The sequence below is a fragment of the Chinchilla lanigera genome, unplaced genomic scaffold (genome assembly GCF_000276665.1).
Source record: "Chinchilla lanigera isolate Chin_1 unplaced genomic scaffold, ChiLan1.0 scaffold00026, whole genome shotgun sequence".
In the NCBI taxonomy this organism is placed as follows: domain Eukaryota; kingdom Metazoa; phylum Chordata; class Mammalia; order Rodentia; family Chinchillidae; genus Chinchilla; species Chinchilla lanigera.
In genome coordinates, this window is record NW_004955427.1 from 19,595,023 (window position 1) to 19,610,801 (window position 15,779).

The window sequence follows — 15,779 nt, forward strand, 5'->3', positions numbered from 1 at the left end:
TCCCAGCACTCATGAGGCTGGGGCACAGAGACTGCAAGTCCTTTCAAGGCCACTGTTAAGGTTTAGGTCTATAGTATCCATCAAAAAGTCTCATGTATTCAGGGGTGGGGCTATCTGAAGGTGATTGGATCATGGGGCACTATACTTACCAGTGGATTAGCACTGATTAGTCTGTAACTGAATGTGCTATTAGGAGTCAGGGCATGACATGGAAGGGTGTATTCTCCTCCCAGGCTCTTTTACTCTGCTTCTAGGTGGCCAAAGTGAGTAGTTTTCATTAACCATGCCCTCCCACCATATCATTTCTGCCTCAGAGTCAGCAATCCATGGACTGAACCATCTGAAATCATGAATCAAAATAAACTTCTCCCCTTTAAGTTGTGGGAGTTGGGTATTTTGTCCCAGTGATAGGAAAGAAAGTTAATACAGCCAGCTTGGGCAATTAAGGGAAACACTGTCATAAATAAATAAAGCTAGGGATGTAACTTAGGTGGTACAGTGATTGCCCAGCATGTATGAGCCCCTCTATTCAATCCCTGGTACTACAAAAACAAAGACATAAAAAAACTACTGCAATTGAAAGAAGCCAGGCACAGAAAGTCCTATACCGTATTATTCCACTTATATGAAAAGTCCAAAGGAGCAAGTTCCTAAGTAGATTAGTGGTTTACAGAGCCAAGAGGGAGGAAAGCATGGGGAGTAATTTCTAATGGGTATGTATAGAGTTTCTTTTTAAGGTAAATGAATGTATTCAGCACAACTCTATAACTACACTAAAAACTAATGAATTGTGAACTTTAAAAGGGTGAATTTTGGAAAGCCATCTTTGAAAAGGGTCAATATGGTGACATAGGTGCAATTAGCAATTAATAATCTCTCCACAATCTGGAACCAAGGAAGGTAGAAAACGGCTACTTAGCAAAAAGAAACACTCCAGAAATCAATAAGAAGGGGACGGGTAAGTTAAAATCACACAGAGAAGGACAATGCAGAGAAAAGAAGGAAGCACTCTGCAACAGTGTCATGCAAGGTGCCAGGGTAGTGGTGAGGATAATGGTGGGTGAATGGTTGTGACTCCACTAGCCGAAGGTAAGCCCAGAAAGTGCTGGCAGGCTCAGTGATAAACAACAGAGAAGCAATACTAGCCACAAGAAAAACCCACGGTTATTCCAAGCTGTAAATCCATTATGGAGATTTACTCTGAAAGTGACTCCTCCCAAATGACAGGCTAGCTTTGGACAAGAAATCCACTGTAGCACTTGCCATATCTTGAAGTGGCATAATCAGAAGCTATTTTAAGTAGGGGCTTATTGTTTGAGATTGCACCATACTGGGAAGAGAAGTCACAGAAAAACAGTATTTCAGGGTTGCCTGAGGTCACTGTGTCGCAGTAGCTAGACACAGAGGTAGCTACAAGACAACTGTGGAGAAAAGTTCAAGCAGTGAGGAACACTGGCTGTGGAGGGCTTAGTAGCCAGCAGCACCATGCTCTGTGGTAAGGAGCCACGCCCATAACGTGTGGTCTTCTGAAAGGGTTGGTTCCAAAGGTATCTGGATCAAGCCTCATGGATTCCTTGATTCCGCTGTTGCCCATTTCCAGCACATAACTCAGTGGTCTGTTTGATTTCCTCATCTACTAAGATAGTTGGGGATATGTATGTCTTTGACTGGATGGTTACCACATGCTCTGACACACAGAGAAGGTGGTCTCAGGAATAAGTGCGACACCTTACCAGTCCACATCCAAACAGTATTTGGGGAGATCAGTGGATTGGGATGCACAGGAAGGACATAAACACTAATAGTAGATGACTTTAATACTCTCACTGATATGTCCACCACCACCACCAACAAAGAGACCGCAAAGTTGAACTACACTCTAGATCAATGGACATAACTAATTTTATGAATATTCCATGAAACAACTACAGAAAACAGTCTTTTCTAAGCTCCTAGAAGTCTAAAAATAGATGTTTTAAGCTATAAAGGAAATCATAACAGATACAAGAAAGTGAAATAATTTCTTGCATCTTATTAGATCATAGCGGAATAGAAATCAATAGCAAGAGAAAGTACATATGCTATACAAACACAAGGAAATTAAAATTCACTTATGAATGTTCACTGTATTGCTGAAGAAATCATGGAGGCATTAAAAAATTCCTAGAATCAAATGAAAATGGAAACACATCATACCAGAATATCTAGGATAGAGCAAAGGCAGCTGTAAGAGAAAAGCTTATAGCTATTAGCAGCTACATTTAAAAAAAATTCAGAGATCTCAAATAAATAACCTAATGATGCATCTCACGGTCTCAGAAATATAAGAACAAACCAAAACCAACAGAAGGAAATAATAAGGCTCATAGTTAAAATTAATGACATAGAGAATTAAAGCACAAAATGCATCTCACGGTCTCAGAAATATAAGAACAAACCAAAACCAACAGAAGGAAATAATAAGGCTCATAGTTAAAATTAATGACATAGAGAATTAAAGCACAAAACACAGGATGATTGAAACAACGAGCTGGTTATTTGAAAAGATAAACAAAACTGATAAACCCCTAGCCAACCTTACCAAAAGAGAGGGAAGACCCAAATCAATACAATTAGAGATTTTTAAAAAGTGGGATGTTATAATGAACACCAGTGAAATCCGAACAATATTAACTCTTCTCATCCATGAATATGGGAGCTCTGTCCATCTTCTAGTATCTTCGATTTATTTTTTCAGTGTTCTGTAATTTTCATTGCAGAGATCTTTCACTTTCTTGATCAGATTGATCCCAAGACATTTTTTTTTAAGGTACTGTGAATGGAATTATTTTCTTGATATCTTTTTCAGTTAATTTATTATTGGAGCATAGAAAATCTATTGACCATTTGGTAAAGCAAACTACATATTCAATATAATCCCAATCAAACTTCTGATGACATCTTCATAGAACTAGAAAAACCAATGTTAAAATTCATATGAAAAAACAAAAGACCCAGAATACCCAAAGCGATCCTAAGCAAAAACAGCTGGAAGGATCAAAATATGAAATTTCAAATAATACTACAAAATCACAGTGACAAGAACACCATAGTACTCACACAAACAAGTAGAATCAAGTAGAGGAAACAGAAACAAATCTATGAAACTACAACTGTCTGAATCTTGACAGAGAAGTTCAAAGCAAACACTGGAAAAAGCCAGCCTCTTTCACAAATGCTGCCGGCAAAACTGGATATCCATGTGGTGAAGGCTGAAACCAGATTCCTATCTCACCCTGTACAAAAATCAATTCAAAATAGATCAAAGACCTGGCTATAACATCTGACACTTAAAACTACTAGAAGAAAACTTAAGGGAAACATTTAAGCCACAGACACAGGCAAAGATTTCCTGAGTAGACTCTCAAAAGCATAGGAAATAAGACACCCTACAAATTGGTCCATATCAAATTTCAAAGTTTCCTTACAGCAAAGGAAACAAGTACCAGTGAAAGACAGCCTATAAAATGGGAGAAAATCTTTGCCAACTATTCTTCCAACAGAGAATCAATATTTATAATATATAAAGAATTCAAGGGGGCTGGGGATTTAGCTCAATGGCACAGCACCTGCCTGGCAAGCGCAAGGTCATGAGTCTGATTCCTGGTACCGGAAAAACAAAAACAAAACAAAACAAAAACAAACAAACAACAAAAAAAGAATTCAAGTTGGATGAAGTGGCACAAGTCTATAATTCCAGCAGTCTAGGAGGCTAAGACAGAAAGATAGTGAATTTGAGCCAAGCCTGGGTATATTACCGAAACCCTATCTCAAAATAAAAAAATTCTAAAGGGCTGGTAATGTAACTTAGTGTGAAGGTCCTAGGTTCAGTCCCCAATACCAAAGGAAAACAAAAAAAACCCAGTTCAATCAATAAATAAGCAAGTGAATCAGACACTTTACAAAACAAGTACAAATGACCAATAATTATATGGAGAAAATGATCAACACCTTTAGCTATTAGGAAAATGCAAGTCAAAACTACAGAGACTCCAAAATAGCTATCATCAAATATCTAGATAGACAGACAGATTAGACAGATAGATAAATAGAGAGATAGCTAGACAGACAGACAGATAACAATAAATACTAGCAAGGATGCAAGAGGAAATGTACCCTTCTACACTGCTGGTGGCACTATAATTACAACCACTATGGAAATCAGTATGGAGGTTCCTCAAAGAACTAAAAATAGAACTACCATATGATCCAATTATAACAACACTCCTTGGTATATAGCCAAAGAATTAAAGTCAGCTACCCATGTTTACTGCAGCACAATTCATAACAGCTAGCATATGTGCCCATCAGCAGATGAATGAATCAAGAAAATGCGGTATACATACATACACAACGAAGTATTTATTATTCGGCCATAAACAGGAACAAAATTATGTCATCTGCAGAAAAATGGATAAACTGGAGATCATGTTAAGTGAAATAAGCCAAATTCAGAAAAACAAACACTTCAGTGTTTTCCCTAATATGTAGAATCTAAAAACAATGGCACAGTATAAGGCAGACAATTACTAGACAAGAAGAGAATAAGGTGGGGTGAGGAGTGCAACAAGGTAACAGGTGGGATAGATATGATCAGAATACTGTATTCATGTATGAAAATACCAAACTAAAACTTAATACTTTGTGAAACAACAGGTGCTAATATATTTAAGAAATAAAGTTTAATTTATAGTACCTGAATCGTACCTTAGCAAAACTGTTGTTACATATATATGAAGCAGGTGACCACTCATGCATATTATAAAAGTTTTAGTGAATCTAGTAAAAAATGCAATTCTTAATATTAAACAATGCTTTTGAACTTATCACATGTACAGGAATTTGCAACAGTACAAGCAAGAAAACTTGAAACATATTATACCTTTATGAAATTTTCTTTCTTTCTTTTAAGCCATTTTAGCCACTGGAAGCCAGAAAGAGGACCTTTAGGACCAGAAATATCATGCCTCCAACCCAATAATGCAGACAATAAAACTATATATATAGGATTTTAACCAAAAATCAATAGAATCCTTCTTTGTAAAGTCTCTAAAAATTCAATTATATTTAGCAATATATATTTCACTCATTACCCTACCTAGGCACTTGGGAAAGTATGAAATGAAAGCACCATAAAACAGTCTTTATCCTTAAGAATCTTAGGATGACAATTATGAACATGGGCTTTCAGATGTCCCACTGCAAAGAACATCAGTGACCCGTGGTCTCAGTTGCAGTATTCTCAAACCCATTCTCTTGCTGAAGCCAACTCAAGCTTCCTATGGGCTGCTCCTCCCAGTAACCAAGCATGGCAGATATACTTAGTGGAGATCCTCACCTGGGTGACATCATACTCCTCTGCCAGGGCAACCTGGGTTTGAGGACACTCAGAGCTTTGCCGTTGCTTTCTTACAATTGTACAGCAGGTCAAGTTTTTTTCTATCCAACTTGCTGTTCTTTCTCTTTTCTTCTACCTGATTTTGAGTTTTCACTAGCCAAGTTTCTACAAGCTAAAGAACACTGCTACACAAGGCATAAATATTGTAACTATTTCTTTCAAGTATCTGTTTTATCCACAAATAAGTTTCCACAAGTGACTTAAATTACTATTATAAATATAAACAAGTGCCTGAAAAATGGGTTACCAAATATAAGAAGTAAAACAAATAGGAGGGAAAAAATCCCAAGTGACCAGGCAGGCTAGCAGTCTATAGTAATTCAGATCTCTAAAAACAAAAATAATGCAACTTTATTATAAAGAGTTTTAAAACAAAAAGTGTTCTAGTAACAATGTCTCATTTGTTTCACACAACATGAATGAGAGGGGAGGAAAGGAGCATAATGATATTTATTGAGTTCTTCTAGAGCCAAAGCACTGCTATAGTAGTGATTGTCTCATTTTATAGATATTGAAACTGAAGCCCCATATACAATGTGAATGGACATGTTCAAATCTTCAAAAATACTAAGAAGTGAAACAAGGTTGTCTTCATCTATACTGTTTCCAGAATACAGTCAAAAGAGAATAATCATATTTGTAAAGATCAAAACCACATATTATCTTTCCTCTCTCTTCAAAACAGTACATATTAAGGGTAGAGCTACACTCTCCACTCACAACAGTTCCATCTCAATATCCATTATCCCCCCATCCCCAACCACAGAACAAGTGAAACTAAGCAGGAGACCTGAAACCTATGACTTAGTTCAAAGGAGAACTGAAATTAATAGTTGATGAAACTAAGATCACTAGGTAGTGAAAAATGTAATTTATTGATTTTCAAATGAGAAAAACTAGCCTTAGCAAGCACTTTAGGAATACACAGATCTCCTTATCCTAACATTAAAGGTATCCTACATTCATTAGCTATCTAAATGAACTTTGTCCTTACAGGACAAGCATTTTCTATCAAACTCTTCCCAACTGCCCAAGTGATACAGTCTGTTTCAAACAATAATTCGTCACAGTATGAGCTGGGGAAGGCATTCAAATTGTAAGTAATACAGCTTATGTGACTACTCACAGAGAAGCAACTATTGCTTGGTTTTCTTTTTCTCTGACCATTATCTCGCATATTTTCACCAAAAGAAATTGCCTCTCAATGCCCCATGGCGTTTCAGCAAGGTGGTTTAACTGAGTAAGGACTACACTCCATTTTAACCTCTTTTTGAGAAACAACTAATTATTCAAGAAAATCCTAAGCAGAAGCTGTATGTTCACAAATGCAGGATGCTAAATTACTTATTCTAAAGTTGTCCAAATCTTACTATTTTATGATAATAGAAACAAACTGGTGAATACATCAATTTTATTTTTTAGCCACAACTATTGTAATATAAAGGGAAGTAAACAAAAAGTCCATATATTCTATTAGGGAAGAGTGACAGGATGGAAAGGACTGAGTTTTGTGGAAGGCACCCTTTTAGCATGCAGATGAAGAAAAGAAAATGTACACAGAAGCAACAAAAACAAAATACTTCGAAGTAAACTTAAGAAATGTCAAAAACCTGCATACGTAAGACTCTTTCAAGACACAAAAGTAGACCTGAGTAAATGAAAAGATCTCTCTTATTTTGAAATAAAATAATTCAACATCACAAATGTCAATTCTTCCTCATTTATAACTTAATGAAATCTCACTTAAAAATACCAAAAAGTTTTTATGGACTTAGAGGAACTGATACAACATTCTTATGGAAAAAATTTAAAAACAGGTAAGTGTTGCAGGGCTGGCTGGCCAGAGGGAGAGTTGGGGTCAGCACCCTGGCTGCCAGTGTGGTCTGTTCCCTTGGCTCACTCCCTACCCTCATGGGAAGAACAGAGCTGAGTGGCATTTGTGGCCTTGCCCTGAACTGCGCCATGACTTCAAAGGTTCACCCTCCTGCACCCTCAGTGTCGAGCACTGTGATGCTCTGAGTCCAAGGTGCTTGTGGGGCTGGGTTGAGCCAGGTGCTTCACAATAGCAACATGAGGCAGGAAGGCCAAGTGTCCTTTCAGACTGACATCTGCCAAATTTTCAAGCATTGTCTTTGAAGATTTCAGAAAGGTCATTAACACAATATTGTAAATTTTGTGCATATTTATCATGACTGGAATGAATTTCAAAAACAGTGGTTTCACTCAACACAGTTCAATGGCTTTTGAGATTATTATTGTCCTGATGGCTGAGGGATTCTACGTCACTGCCTCAGAACTTATGTTTCACTCAGTATAATAAATCATTCTTAAGCATCTTTGCACAAACATCTAATGCTTGCTACTGTGCCCTTTGGGGCTTTATTATTTGGAAGCCATGGAGGCAACAGTGCACAAGAGGATTTCAAGGAAAGAATGTTAGTTTTCTGCAAATGCAGACGGGTACTTTGCTGCTTCCACAGCAGATACAACTATGATTACTTCTTTCAGTTACCTCTGTATGTTTCTGTGAAATTTTATGATCTGCCAAGTTAAAAACCTGAGAACACAAACACTGACACTGAGAAAACTCTTGTGTAGTGTTAAGTACTAGTAGAGAGATTCAACAGCATCCATGAAGCCATATGTTACAAGTGAAGTTGTCTTGCATGTCATATTCTACTGTCAAAGTCAAGAACTGTGGGCAAACTCACTGCAACTCAAGCACAAAAAAAGCAGCTTGGTTTTTCTTCATGTAGCTTTTGGCAAATTTGTCGTATCAAGAAACTTTCAGATACACAGGGTGCTATAGTAAACATTTTGTCTTCAACTGACGGACTTTTTACCTTAATCCTTGCTGCACTGTTTCCAAGTCACAGTATGGAGATAGATTTATTATCTCTAAACTATTAACTGTAATTTAAGCATTGGAGTCTGTGCTAAGTAAACCTGCCAGGGTCTGAAAAATTTGCTGGAAGAAATACAATAGGTTCACTTTGTTCTCTCACTGAAGCCATACTGTATGCTGTCTATAAAGATTAAGAAAAAAGTAAAGAAGTTGCATAAGCCAATGCTCTTTGGTATTGCAGGTCTGTTAAATTTGCTGCTCTTTTGGCCAGGTTTCTTTTTTTACTTCACTATACTGGACTTGAAGTTTTCTAGTAAAGTATTAATGTGTATTGTTAGTGGCCTTACTGGAACAGTTCTTTCAGAGTTCCTGTCGTTGTGGGGCTACTATCTTACCACATCATTGACAGACAGCCTTACAATACCTCTACCCGTAACAACCGACATTATATATGTGCACAAGATGTAATTTGCTTTAACTTTTACAAGTACCATCGCTGTATTTGTTTCATTTTTTACTATAATTCCATTAAAATAATTAGGAACCTGTGATGACCAGAATCAAGAATTTTTTGCCCTTATATGCAGAAAACATCAAATTCAGAGAGATCCAGAAGACAATGAATAATGTGAAAGTCTCATTCCTATGCATGGTGTTTCTTAGAAAGATGGAGCCCATTAGCTGTTACCTGTGGTCCAGTGTGATGATGAACACAGCAAGAGACAATCTACAGCAATTTTGTTCATTTTAAGTGATGAAAAGCAATGACAAATTGTATTTATTCAAGTAAAGATCTCCATCTTTAAATAATACCACAAGGAAAATGAGTAAGATAGAGTAACAGAAAATATGGATATATATGACTCATTTTTCAGAATATAAAATCAACACTCAAAACCTGAAAACTATAACCACAGCAAAGAAATCAAAAAAGAAGTCATACATGGTCGTCTCTCAAAGAAGTTGTCTTAATAGTCAACATTTTCAAGAATAAATCTCACTATTATTATCTGGGAAATGCCTAGCAAGTTTTTGTAGAAACAGTTTTAATGCCTAATCTGAAATATAATAGTTTTAGTTTTCTGAAACTCTAAAATATACTTTCATGTTTGTTTTCTTTATTTTTCATAATGAAATACTTTGCTATGTAGTTGTGTACATATCACTATAATTATAGGAAGTTTCAAGCCACAGGACTACTGCCACTAATCAAGAAATAAAATTCTAATGTTCTGGAAATTTTAAATAAAAATAGGAAAACTCCAAAGGAAAAGGTACAAAGGCAGGTTAATCTTATAAGATGTTAGATTACATCATAAAGTATCTGTAATTAAAACTGTGGTATTTCAGAGAATTGTCCAAACAACCTCATGCAACAAAAATGAGGGTCCAGGGGGCTGGGGATTTACCTCAGCGGCACAGCGCTGCCTGGCAAGCACGAGGTCATGAGTTCGATTCCCAGTACCAGAAAAAAAACAAAAAAACAAACAAACAAACAAACAAACAAAAACCTGAAGGTAAAGAAACAGACCCAAGTAGATGTGGACATTTAATACATAATAGTAACGTCTCAAATCACTGCAACAAAGGTAGACTTTCTAATAAATTGTACTCAGACCGCTTGGTAATGATTTAGGGAGAATAAAATTAGATCAGTAACTCATCCATGCATAGGACCGAACAGATCAGGAATCTAAGTGTAAAAAGTTTTTTTTTGCAATTACTAGAAGAAAATATAGATGCATTTCTGTTTAACTTGAGCATAAAGGAAAGGCTTTGTAATCATAACACAAAATCAGATAAACTAAAAGAACAATAAATTCAGTTGTATAGGGGGATGAAGAAGATACTCTTACATGGTACAAAAACATCCCATACCAAATACTCAGATGAAGTACAAATGGCCAATGAACATGAAAAAAATGTTCGACATGAACATGAAAATGAACATGAAAAAATGTTCAAACATGAAAAAATGTTCGACATCACTGGCCATTCGAGAAATGCAAATTAAAACAAACTGAGATTCTCCAGGAAAGATAGCTATAGCCAAGAAATCAATAATAACAAATGTTAGCAAGGCTGCAGGGAAAAAAGGAATCCTTCTCTTCATTGTTGGTGGGCGTAAAATGATACAACTATTATGGAAATCAGTACGAAAATTCTCTTAAAAAAAAAAAAAAAAATAGAAATTCCCTTTGACGTAGGCATTCCTCTCCTAGGTACTGTCCCAAAAGATTTAAAGACATCATGTTAGAGTGATACACACATACCCAAGTTTATAGCAACACAATTCATAATAGGTAAATCTTAGAAACAGCTTGTATGTCCATCAATAGATGAATGGTATTTGTACACAATGGAGTACCATTCTGCCGTAAAGAAGGATGAACTTCTGAATTTGTAAGAAAAAAGGTGTACCTTAAGACCATAATGTTAAATAACTAAATCATACACAAGGTTAAATATCAAATTCTCAATATATAAATAAAGTACAAAATAAAGACAATAGGAAAAAATGGTATTGTAATCCTGCATGGCCAGTATATCTAGAAGTACACCTTGATTCAGTGTAATTGTCTATACATTTTTGGCCTGTTAGTCTGACTGTTAATCTGTGTCTATTATAATTAACTTGATAAAGAGTTATAAAGTAAATCTCATGCTAGTAAAAAAAAAAATTACCATTTTTTAATCAAACCTTATAAAAAGAAACTACTATTTTTAAATATTGACAAGAACAAGAAATACTACTAAACATCTCCAAATAAATTAAGAAAAGTTTAAGGACTACATAAATAAAACTATCAAACTATATTTAAAATTTTGATTAAATGAAACGAGCTACATTTTTCAATAGGAAGACTGATTATTATAAATATGTACATTCTTCCCTAAAGTAATTTAGGAATACAGGGATATCATACTTAAGCTGTGCTCAAATATGTCAGGAAATAAAACAAAATATGTATATAGGCAGAGAGAAATTTATTCCAATAAGGCAACTATATGCATTGCTTGGTAAAGAAAGAAAAAAATCCTCAACAGCTATCAGCAAAATAATTAATCAAATTAGGGTATATCCACTAAATAAAATATAATGTAACCACAGAAAAACAGACAAATCTAATCTCTTTCTGGAGAAGGAGGGAGAAAGTATGATTTAATGTAGTGGCAGGAAGTGAGACTCAGATACTGGGATCAACTTTAGACTTAATACTGTGTGAGAGAGATAAGGGTAAAGGGGCTTCATTCAGTGATGATAAAATGTAGTAAAACTCTGAAGTCTGCATGGATTCAAGTATCTGTCCATCCCATCCAACTGTTAATCCTGTGATGCTGTACCAGTTAATTTAGAGCCCCTTTATACTTAGGTTCTTTATTCAAATAATATAGTATCAACCTCATAGTAGAAATTATATAAACAAAATAAAACTTCTCATGTTAAAAAAAGTCCATATAATAAGAACTTGGTAAGTATTTGCTATTACCATTACTATTAACTTCTAAACACCCCCTCAAAGTCAAGTGTAGGGGCATCCAGGAGAAAAACCTAATATATGAGAGATACTGTTATGAAAAAAAAATATGGAATTTCTTAGGGAAAGGACAATTAGGGCTCAAGTAATTTAGAATAGGAAAATTTGCACAGGTATGTGGAACTTTGGAATATGGAATAAATGGGAAATTTCATAAAGCAAGAATTTGACATGGTTCTTTATATATGCACATCATTTAGCTAGGAGAAGGAAAGTTACTATTGTTTGGATAGGATTCGAGTGTGTTCCCTAAAGGTTCATGTGTGAACTTGGTACTGAATGGTGTTGGGAGATGGTGTGGAACCCTTAGAGGTGGGGCTCAGTGGGATGTAATCAGGTCACTGAGGACAGTGCCCTCAAAAAGGAACTGACACAGTTCTCATGGGACTCTGGTTGGTTCTCAGGAGACATAAAAGATCAAACCAACTCGCCTAGTCACTCTCTGGCTTCCTGTATCACCACCTGATGTGTCCCTCTTGCTCACGCTTTAGCAATGGTGTCCTATGTCCTGAGGTAACACAGCCACAGGGGCCCTCAAAGATTACACCATGCTTTCAGACTTTCAGTCTCCAAAAGAGTCAACTAAATAAACTTCTCTCTTTACAAATTACCCAAGAAGGAACAACATGACTAAGCAGAATTGGGGGATTATGCTGCTGGTATGAGAAGGGTTTGGAAGGAAGAGACAAAAGAAAGTAAAAGCTTACTAGTGGTTAGAACATTTAATGACAAGGTCTGACTAAGGATGTAAAAAATACAGAGCCACATCAACGGAAGAGTGAGGGGGAACAGGAAAATCATCCAAGTTTGACAATGACTAGATATTAAGAATGAGGGAAGGGAATAGTCTCAGACATGTTAAGTGATAAGCCATGTTAAGTGAGGGAATGGAACAGTCTCAGACATGCGAAGTGATAAGCCATTAGAAGGAAAAAGCAAATCCAAATGTCTGGAAACCAAGATGAATGCTTTCTATTGGAGTTTAAAACTGTCAGTCAGGGTTAGATAAGAAGCACTGCCAATGTGAGATAATACTGAAATGTTCACGTATCAAAATCCAGTAGGCATGTGGCAAAATGAATCTAGTGCTTGGGGAAAATGTTAAGAACTGGAAATAAAAATTTTAGAATTAAAAAAAGAATATCTTTAGAATACTCTAGAGCAGACAGAAACTAGATTATGTGCTATTTCAGAACAGTGGTCATACCTTATTTAACCACAACACAGAATGACCTGAAAGTTGGCATGCATTGGATCCCTTAAGGAAATAAAAATAAATGAGAAAATTGAATTTTGGGGATTACTAGTTTCTAGGGGTAGAAAGAAAAAGAAACAAGGGAAGATAGCAAAAAAGGAGTTATAGGGAAAAATTACAGTACTGCATTGCAGATTGAAGTACAGCAAACTATCAAATGCACGTGTCAGTCAATGTTACTCTTACACCAAAAACCACAATGCAGAGAAAGATAACTTTTAACGAATTAAAAATTTTAACTTCCTTTTCATAGAATTTTACAAACATGTATCACAGCAGTGACAGCAAAAGTATTAATCATCAGTATATTTAATTTCTATAAAATATACAACTAGAAATAAAGCCACTAAGTAGTTTAGCTGAACAAAAATGAACACAACAGATGAAATCAAAAGAAAAAAAGCAACTGAAAAAAAATCATTTAATTAAGAAAGCAACAAAAAACATGAAATACCGGAAGTTTTACCTTAAATCTCTTGTCTTGCAATACTTTCTTGATGGCAACCAGTTCTCCCGAATCACATAGCTTGGCTTGATATACCACACCAAATGACCCATTTCCAATCACTTTCGTGTCTGTATAGCTGACTTCTTGTGGCCTGTCTGGACCCTGCCCAGGAGTTGCCACCACTGTGGTCACCTTGCTGCCATCTTTGTCTCCTAAAGGAAAGAAGGGATTGAAAAAACTGAAAATGAGAACTGTATAGAATTATACTGAGAAAACTGCCGAGGCATACAAAATAAACTAATGTTCCTTACTGTAAATTATTTTAAATGCTTATCTCAATTTATCATATAGAATTATTTTAGTTATGTTTAAATTATAAGGAATTTTAAAATTTTTCTATTTGAATTATCCCATAGATTAGGCACCATGCTTAGTTTATATACATGACATCATTCACTCAAAACAACTAGCCCATGAAGAAGCTATACTAGTGATAGCAGACCTTTTGAACTTTCAATGATACAAATGGCCTGCTGCAGCGTATGTGCCACAGGTTTGCCATCACTGAACTATACAGTACTGTTCCACATTAAAAGTAATGGGGAGAACATGAACGCTGGTCTGCCTAAGACCAAATCACAAACGGTGGACCAGTCAGGGTCCCCTTACCCTTATGTTTAATTCTAAAGGTCCCAGTTCCTTCATCAAAAAACCTCATTATATTTGAAAACAAAATATGTGCAAAGTAGTAACTTCTAAATATATCAACTCTATTTAGATCATTCTGTATTTAGCAAAGTAAAGTTTTGAGTTTTTGCTTATTATTTTTTTTTAAGAAACTAGTAGTCTCTCAGAGAACATTCTGATGGGAAAAACAATGCTAAATTGGGGTTAACAAGTATAAAATTTTAAAAGTCAACCCCATTCTGAGTTGAGTCCCGTTTACAAGCAGCTTACTTTCTTAGTCCTCTCACAGTCTCTCTTCATCTCATTTGCCTTCTCCTTATCCCTAGCAACAATCCAAGGCTCTCTTTAATTCAAACTCAAGAGCTACCTTGACTACACACAGTCTACAATCACCTTGTTTCTAAATTCTTTGGTTTTTTTTTTTGGGCAGGGGGGCAGTTTCCAGTGCCGGAAATCGAACTCACGACCTCGACCTCGTGCTTGCCAGGCAGGCGCTGTGCCGCTGAGCTAAATCCCCAGCCCCTTGTTTCTAAATTCTTAAAACTATTTTGAACTGCACTAGGCTACCGAGTCCCTGATTTGAGAGAGCTTTAAGTTGTTCTTTTAGTGATTTCAGATACACATAGGTTCTACAGACTACTGTAATCTTGAAATAGCAGTATGTGTCTCCTGATGCTTTTCCTTCGCAAATCTAAAAATAATTCTCACCATAAGTTCTCCAGGCTTACTGACTGAACTGTCTTTTTTTCCTCTCTTATTCATCCATTACATCTATTTTACGTTTAAACTGCTAACCAAATTCATACTAACCTAATGAAAGAAAAATATGGTACTTATGAATGAGCATACCTACAATTTTTCAGGTCAGGACTATAAATCCTAAGTTATCTCTTCCTTATTTATAAAATAAATCTTTCTTTTCTGTATTTTGCATTCTTTAAGACAGAGTCACAATCTTTTGAATTTAAATGCTAAATAAAGAGCTCCAAAAAGGTCTATTCCAGAAAGATTAAAATCCAGTTTTTAATACATCCTTATACTCCAATTATCCAAGGAAGACTAAAAAGTAGATGATTTTAAACATCTAACTTTCCCCTAGGTTATCTAAATTTAAATTACATCTCTCTCTCTCTCTCTCTCTCTCTCTCACACACACACACACACAGAATCAAGAATTGTGAATCAAGAATTACACTGAACAAGATGCTTGCAAAATCTCATTGGCTTAACTCACAAAACAAAGCGTCATTATCTTAATTAAGGTAATTTTAAGAATGGCTGCTGTGCCCCATAATTTCAATGGAAACCAAAACCTTTTTGCAGTTCAATGACAAATTATGCTTTTCTACTGTACAATGATATTGCAATTAAGAAAAAACCCCACAGGATCCATGGTTTTGTATTTGCCCCTTTAAGAGAATTTAAACAGTATAAGCACTTGTGATAACTTGACTCACTTGTCACCTCAGGCTGCATTTCTAAAAACAACTTTTTATGTCAAAGGTTTGAGAAAAAAACTATGGAAGATAATACATCACAACCCCAGAATTCACCATCTCTTCACTGTA

The 15,779-nt window shown here is 35.7% G+C and overlaps 1 protein-coding gene across 3 annotated transcripts in view; it reads right to left on the bottom strand.

Moving 5' to 3' along the window:
• The window catches only part of Gsk3b (glycogen synthase kinase 3 beta), a 181,166-nt gene that overhangs the window by 105,051 nt on the left and 60,336 nt on the right, over nucleotides 1-15,779 (bottom strand). For all 3 annotated transcript variants that reach the window (XM_005386460.2, XM_005386461.2, XM_013515157.1), the window contains exon 2: nucleotides 13,543-13,736. In XM_005386460.2, coding sequence (XP_005386517.1) covers nucleotides 13,543-13,736 — 194 coding nt within the window. The remainder of the gene's footprint in view (nucleotides 1-13,542; nucleotides 13,737-15,779) is intronic.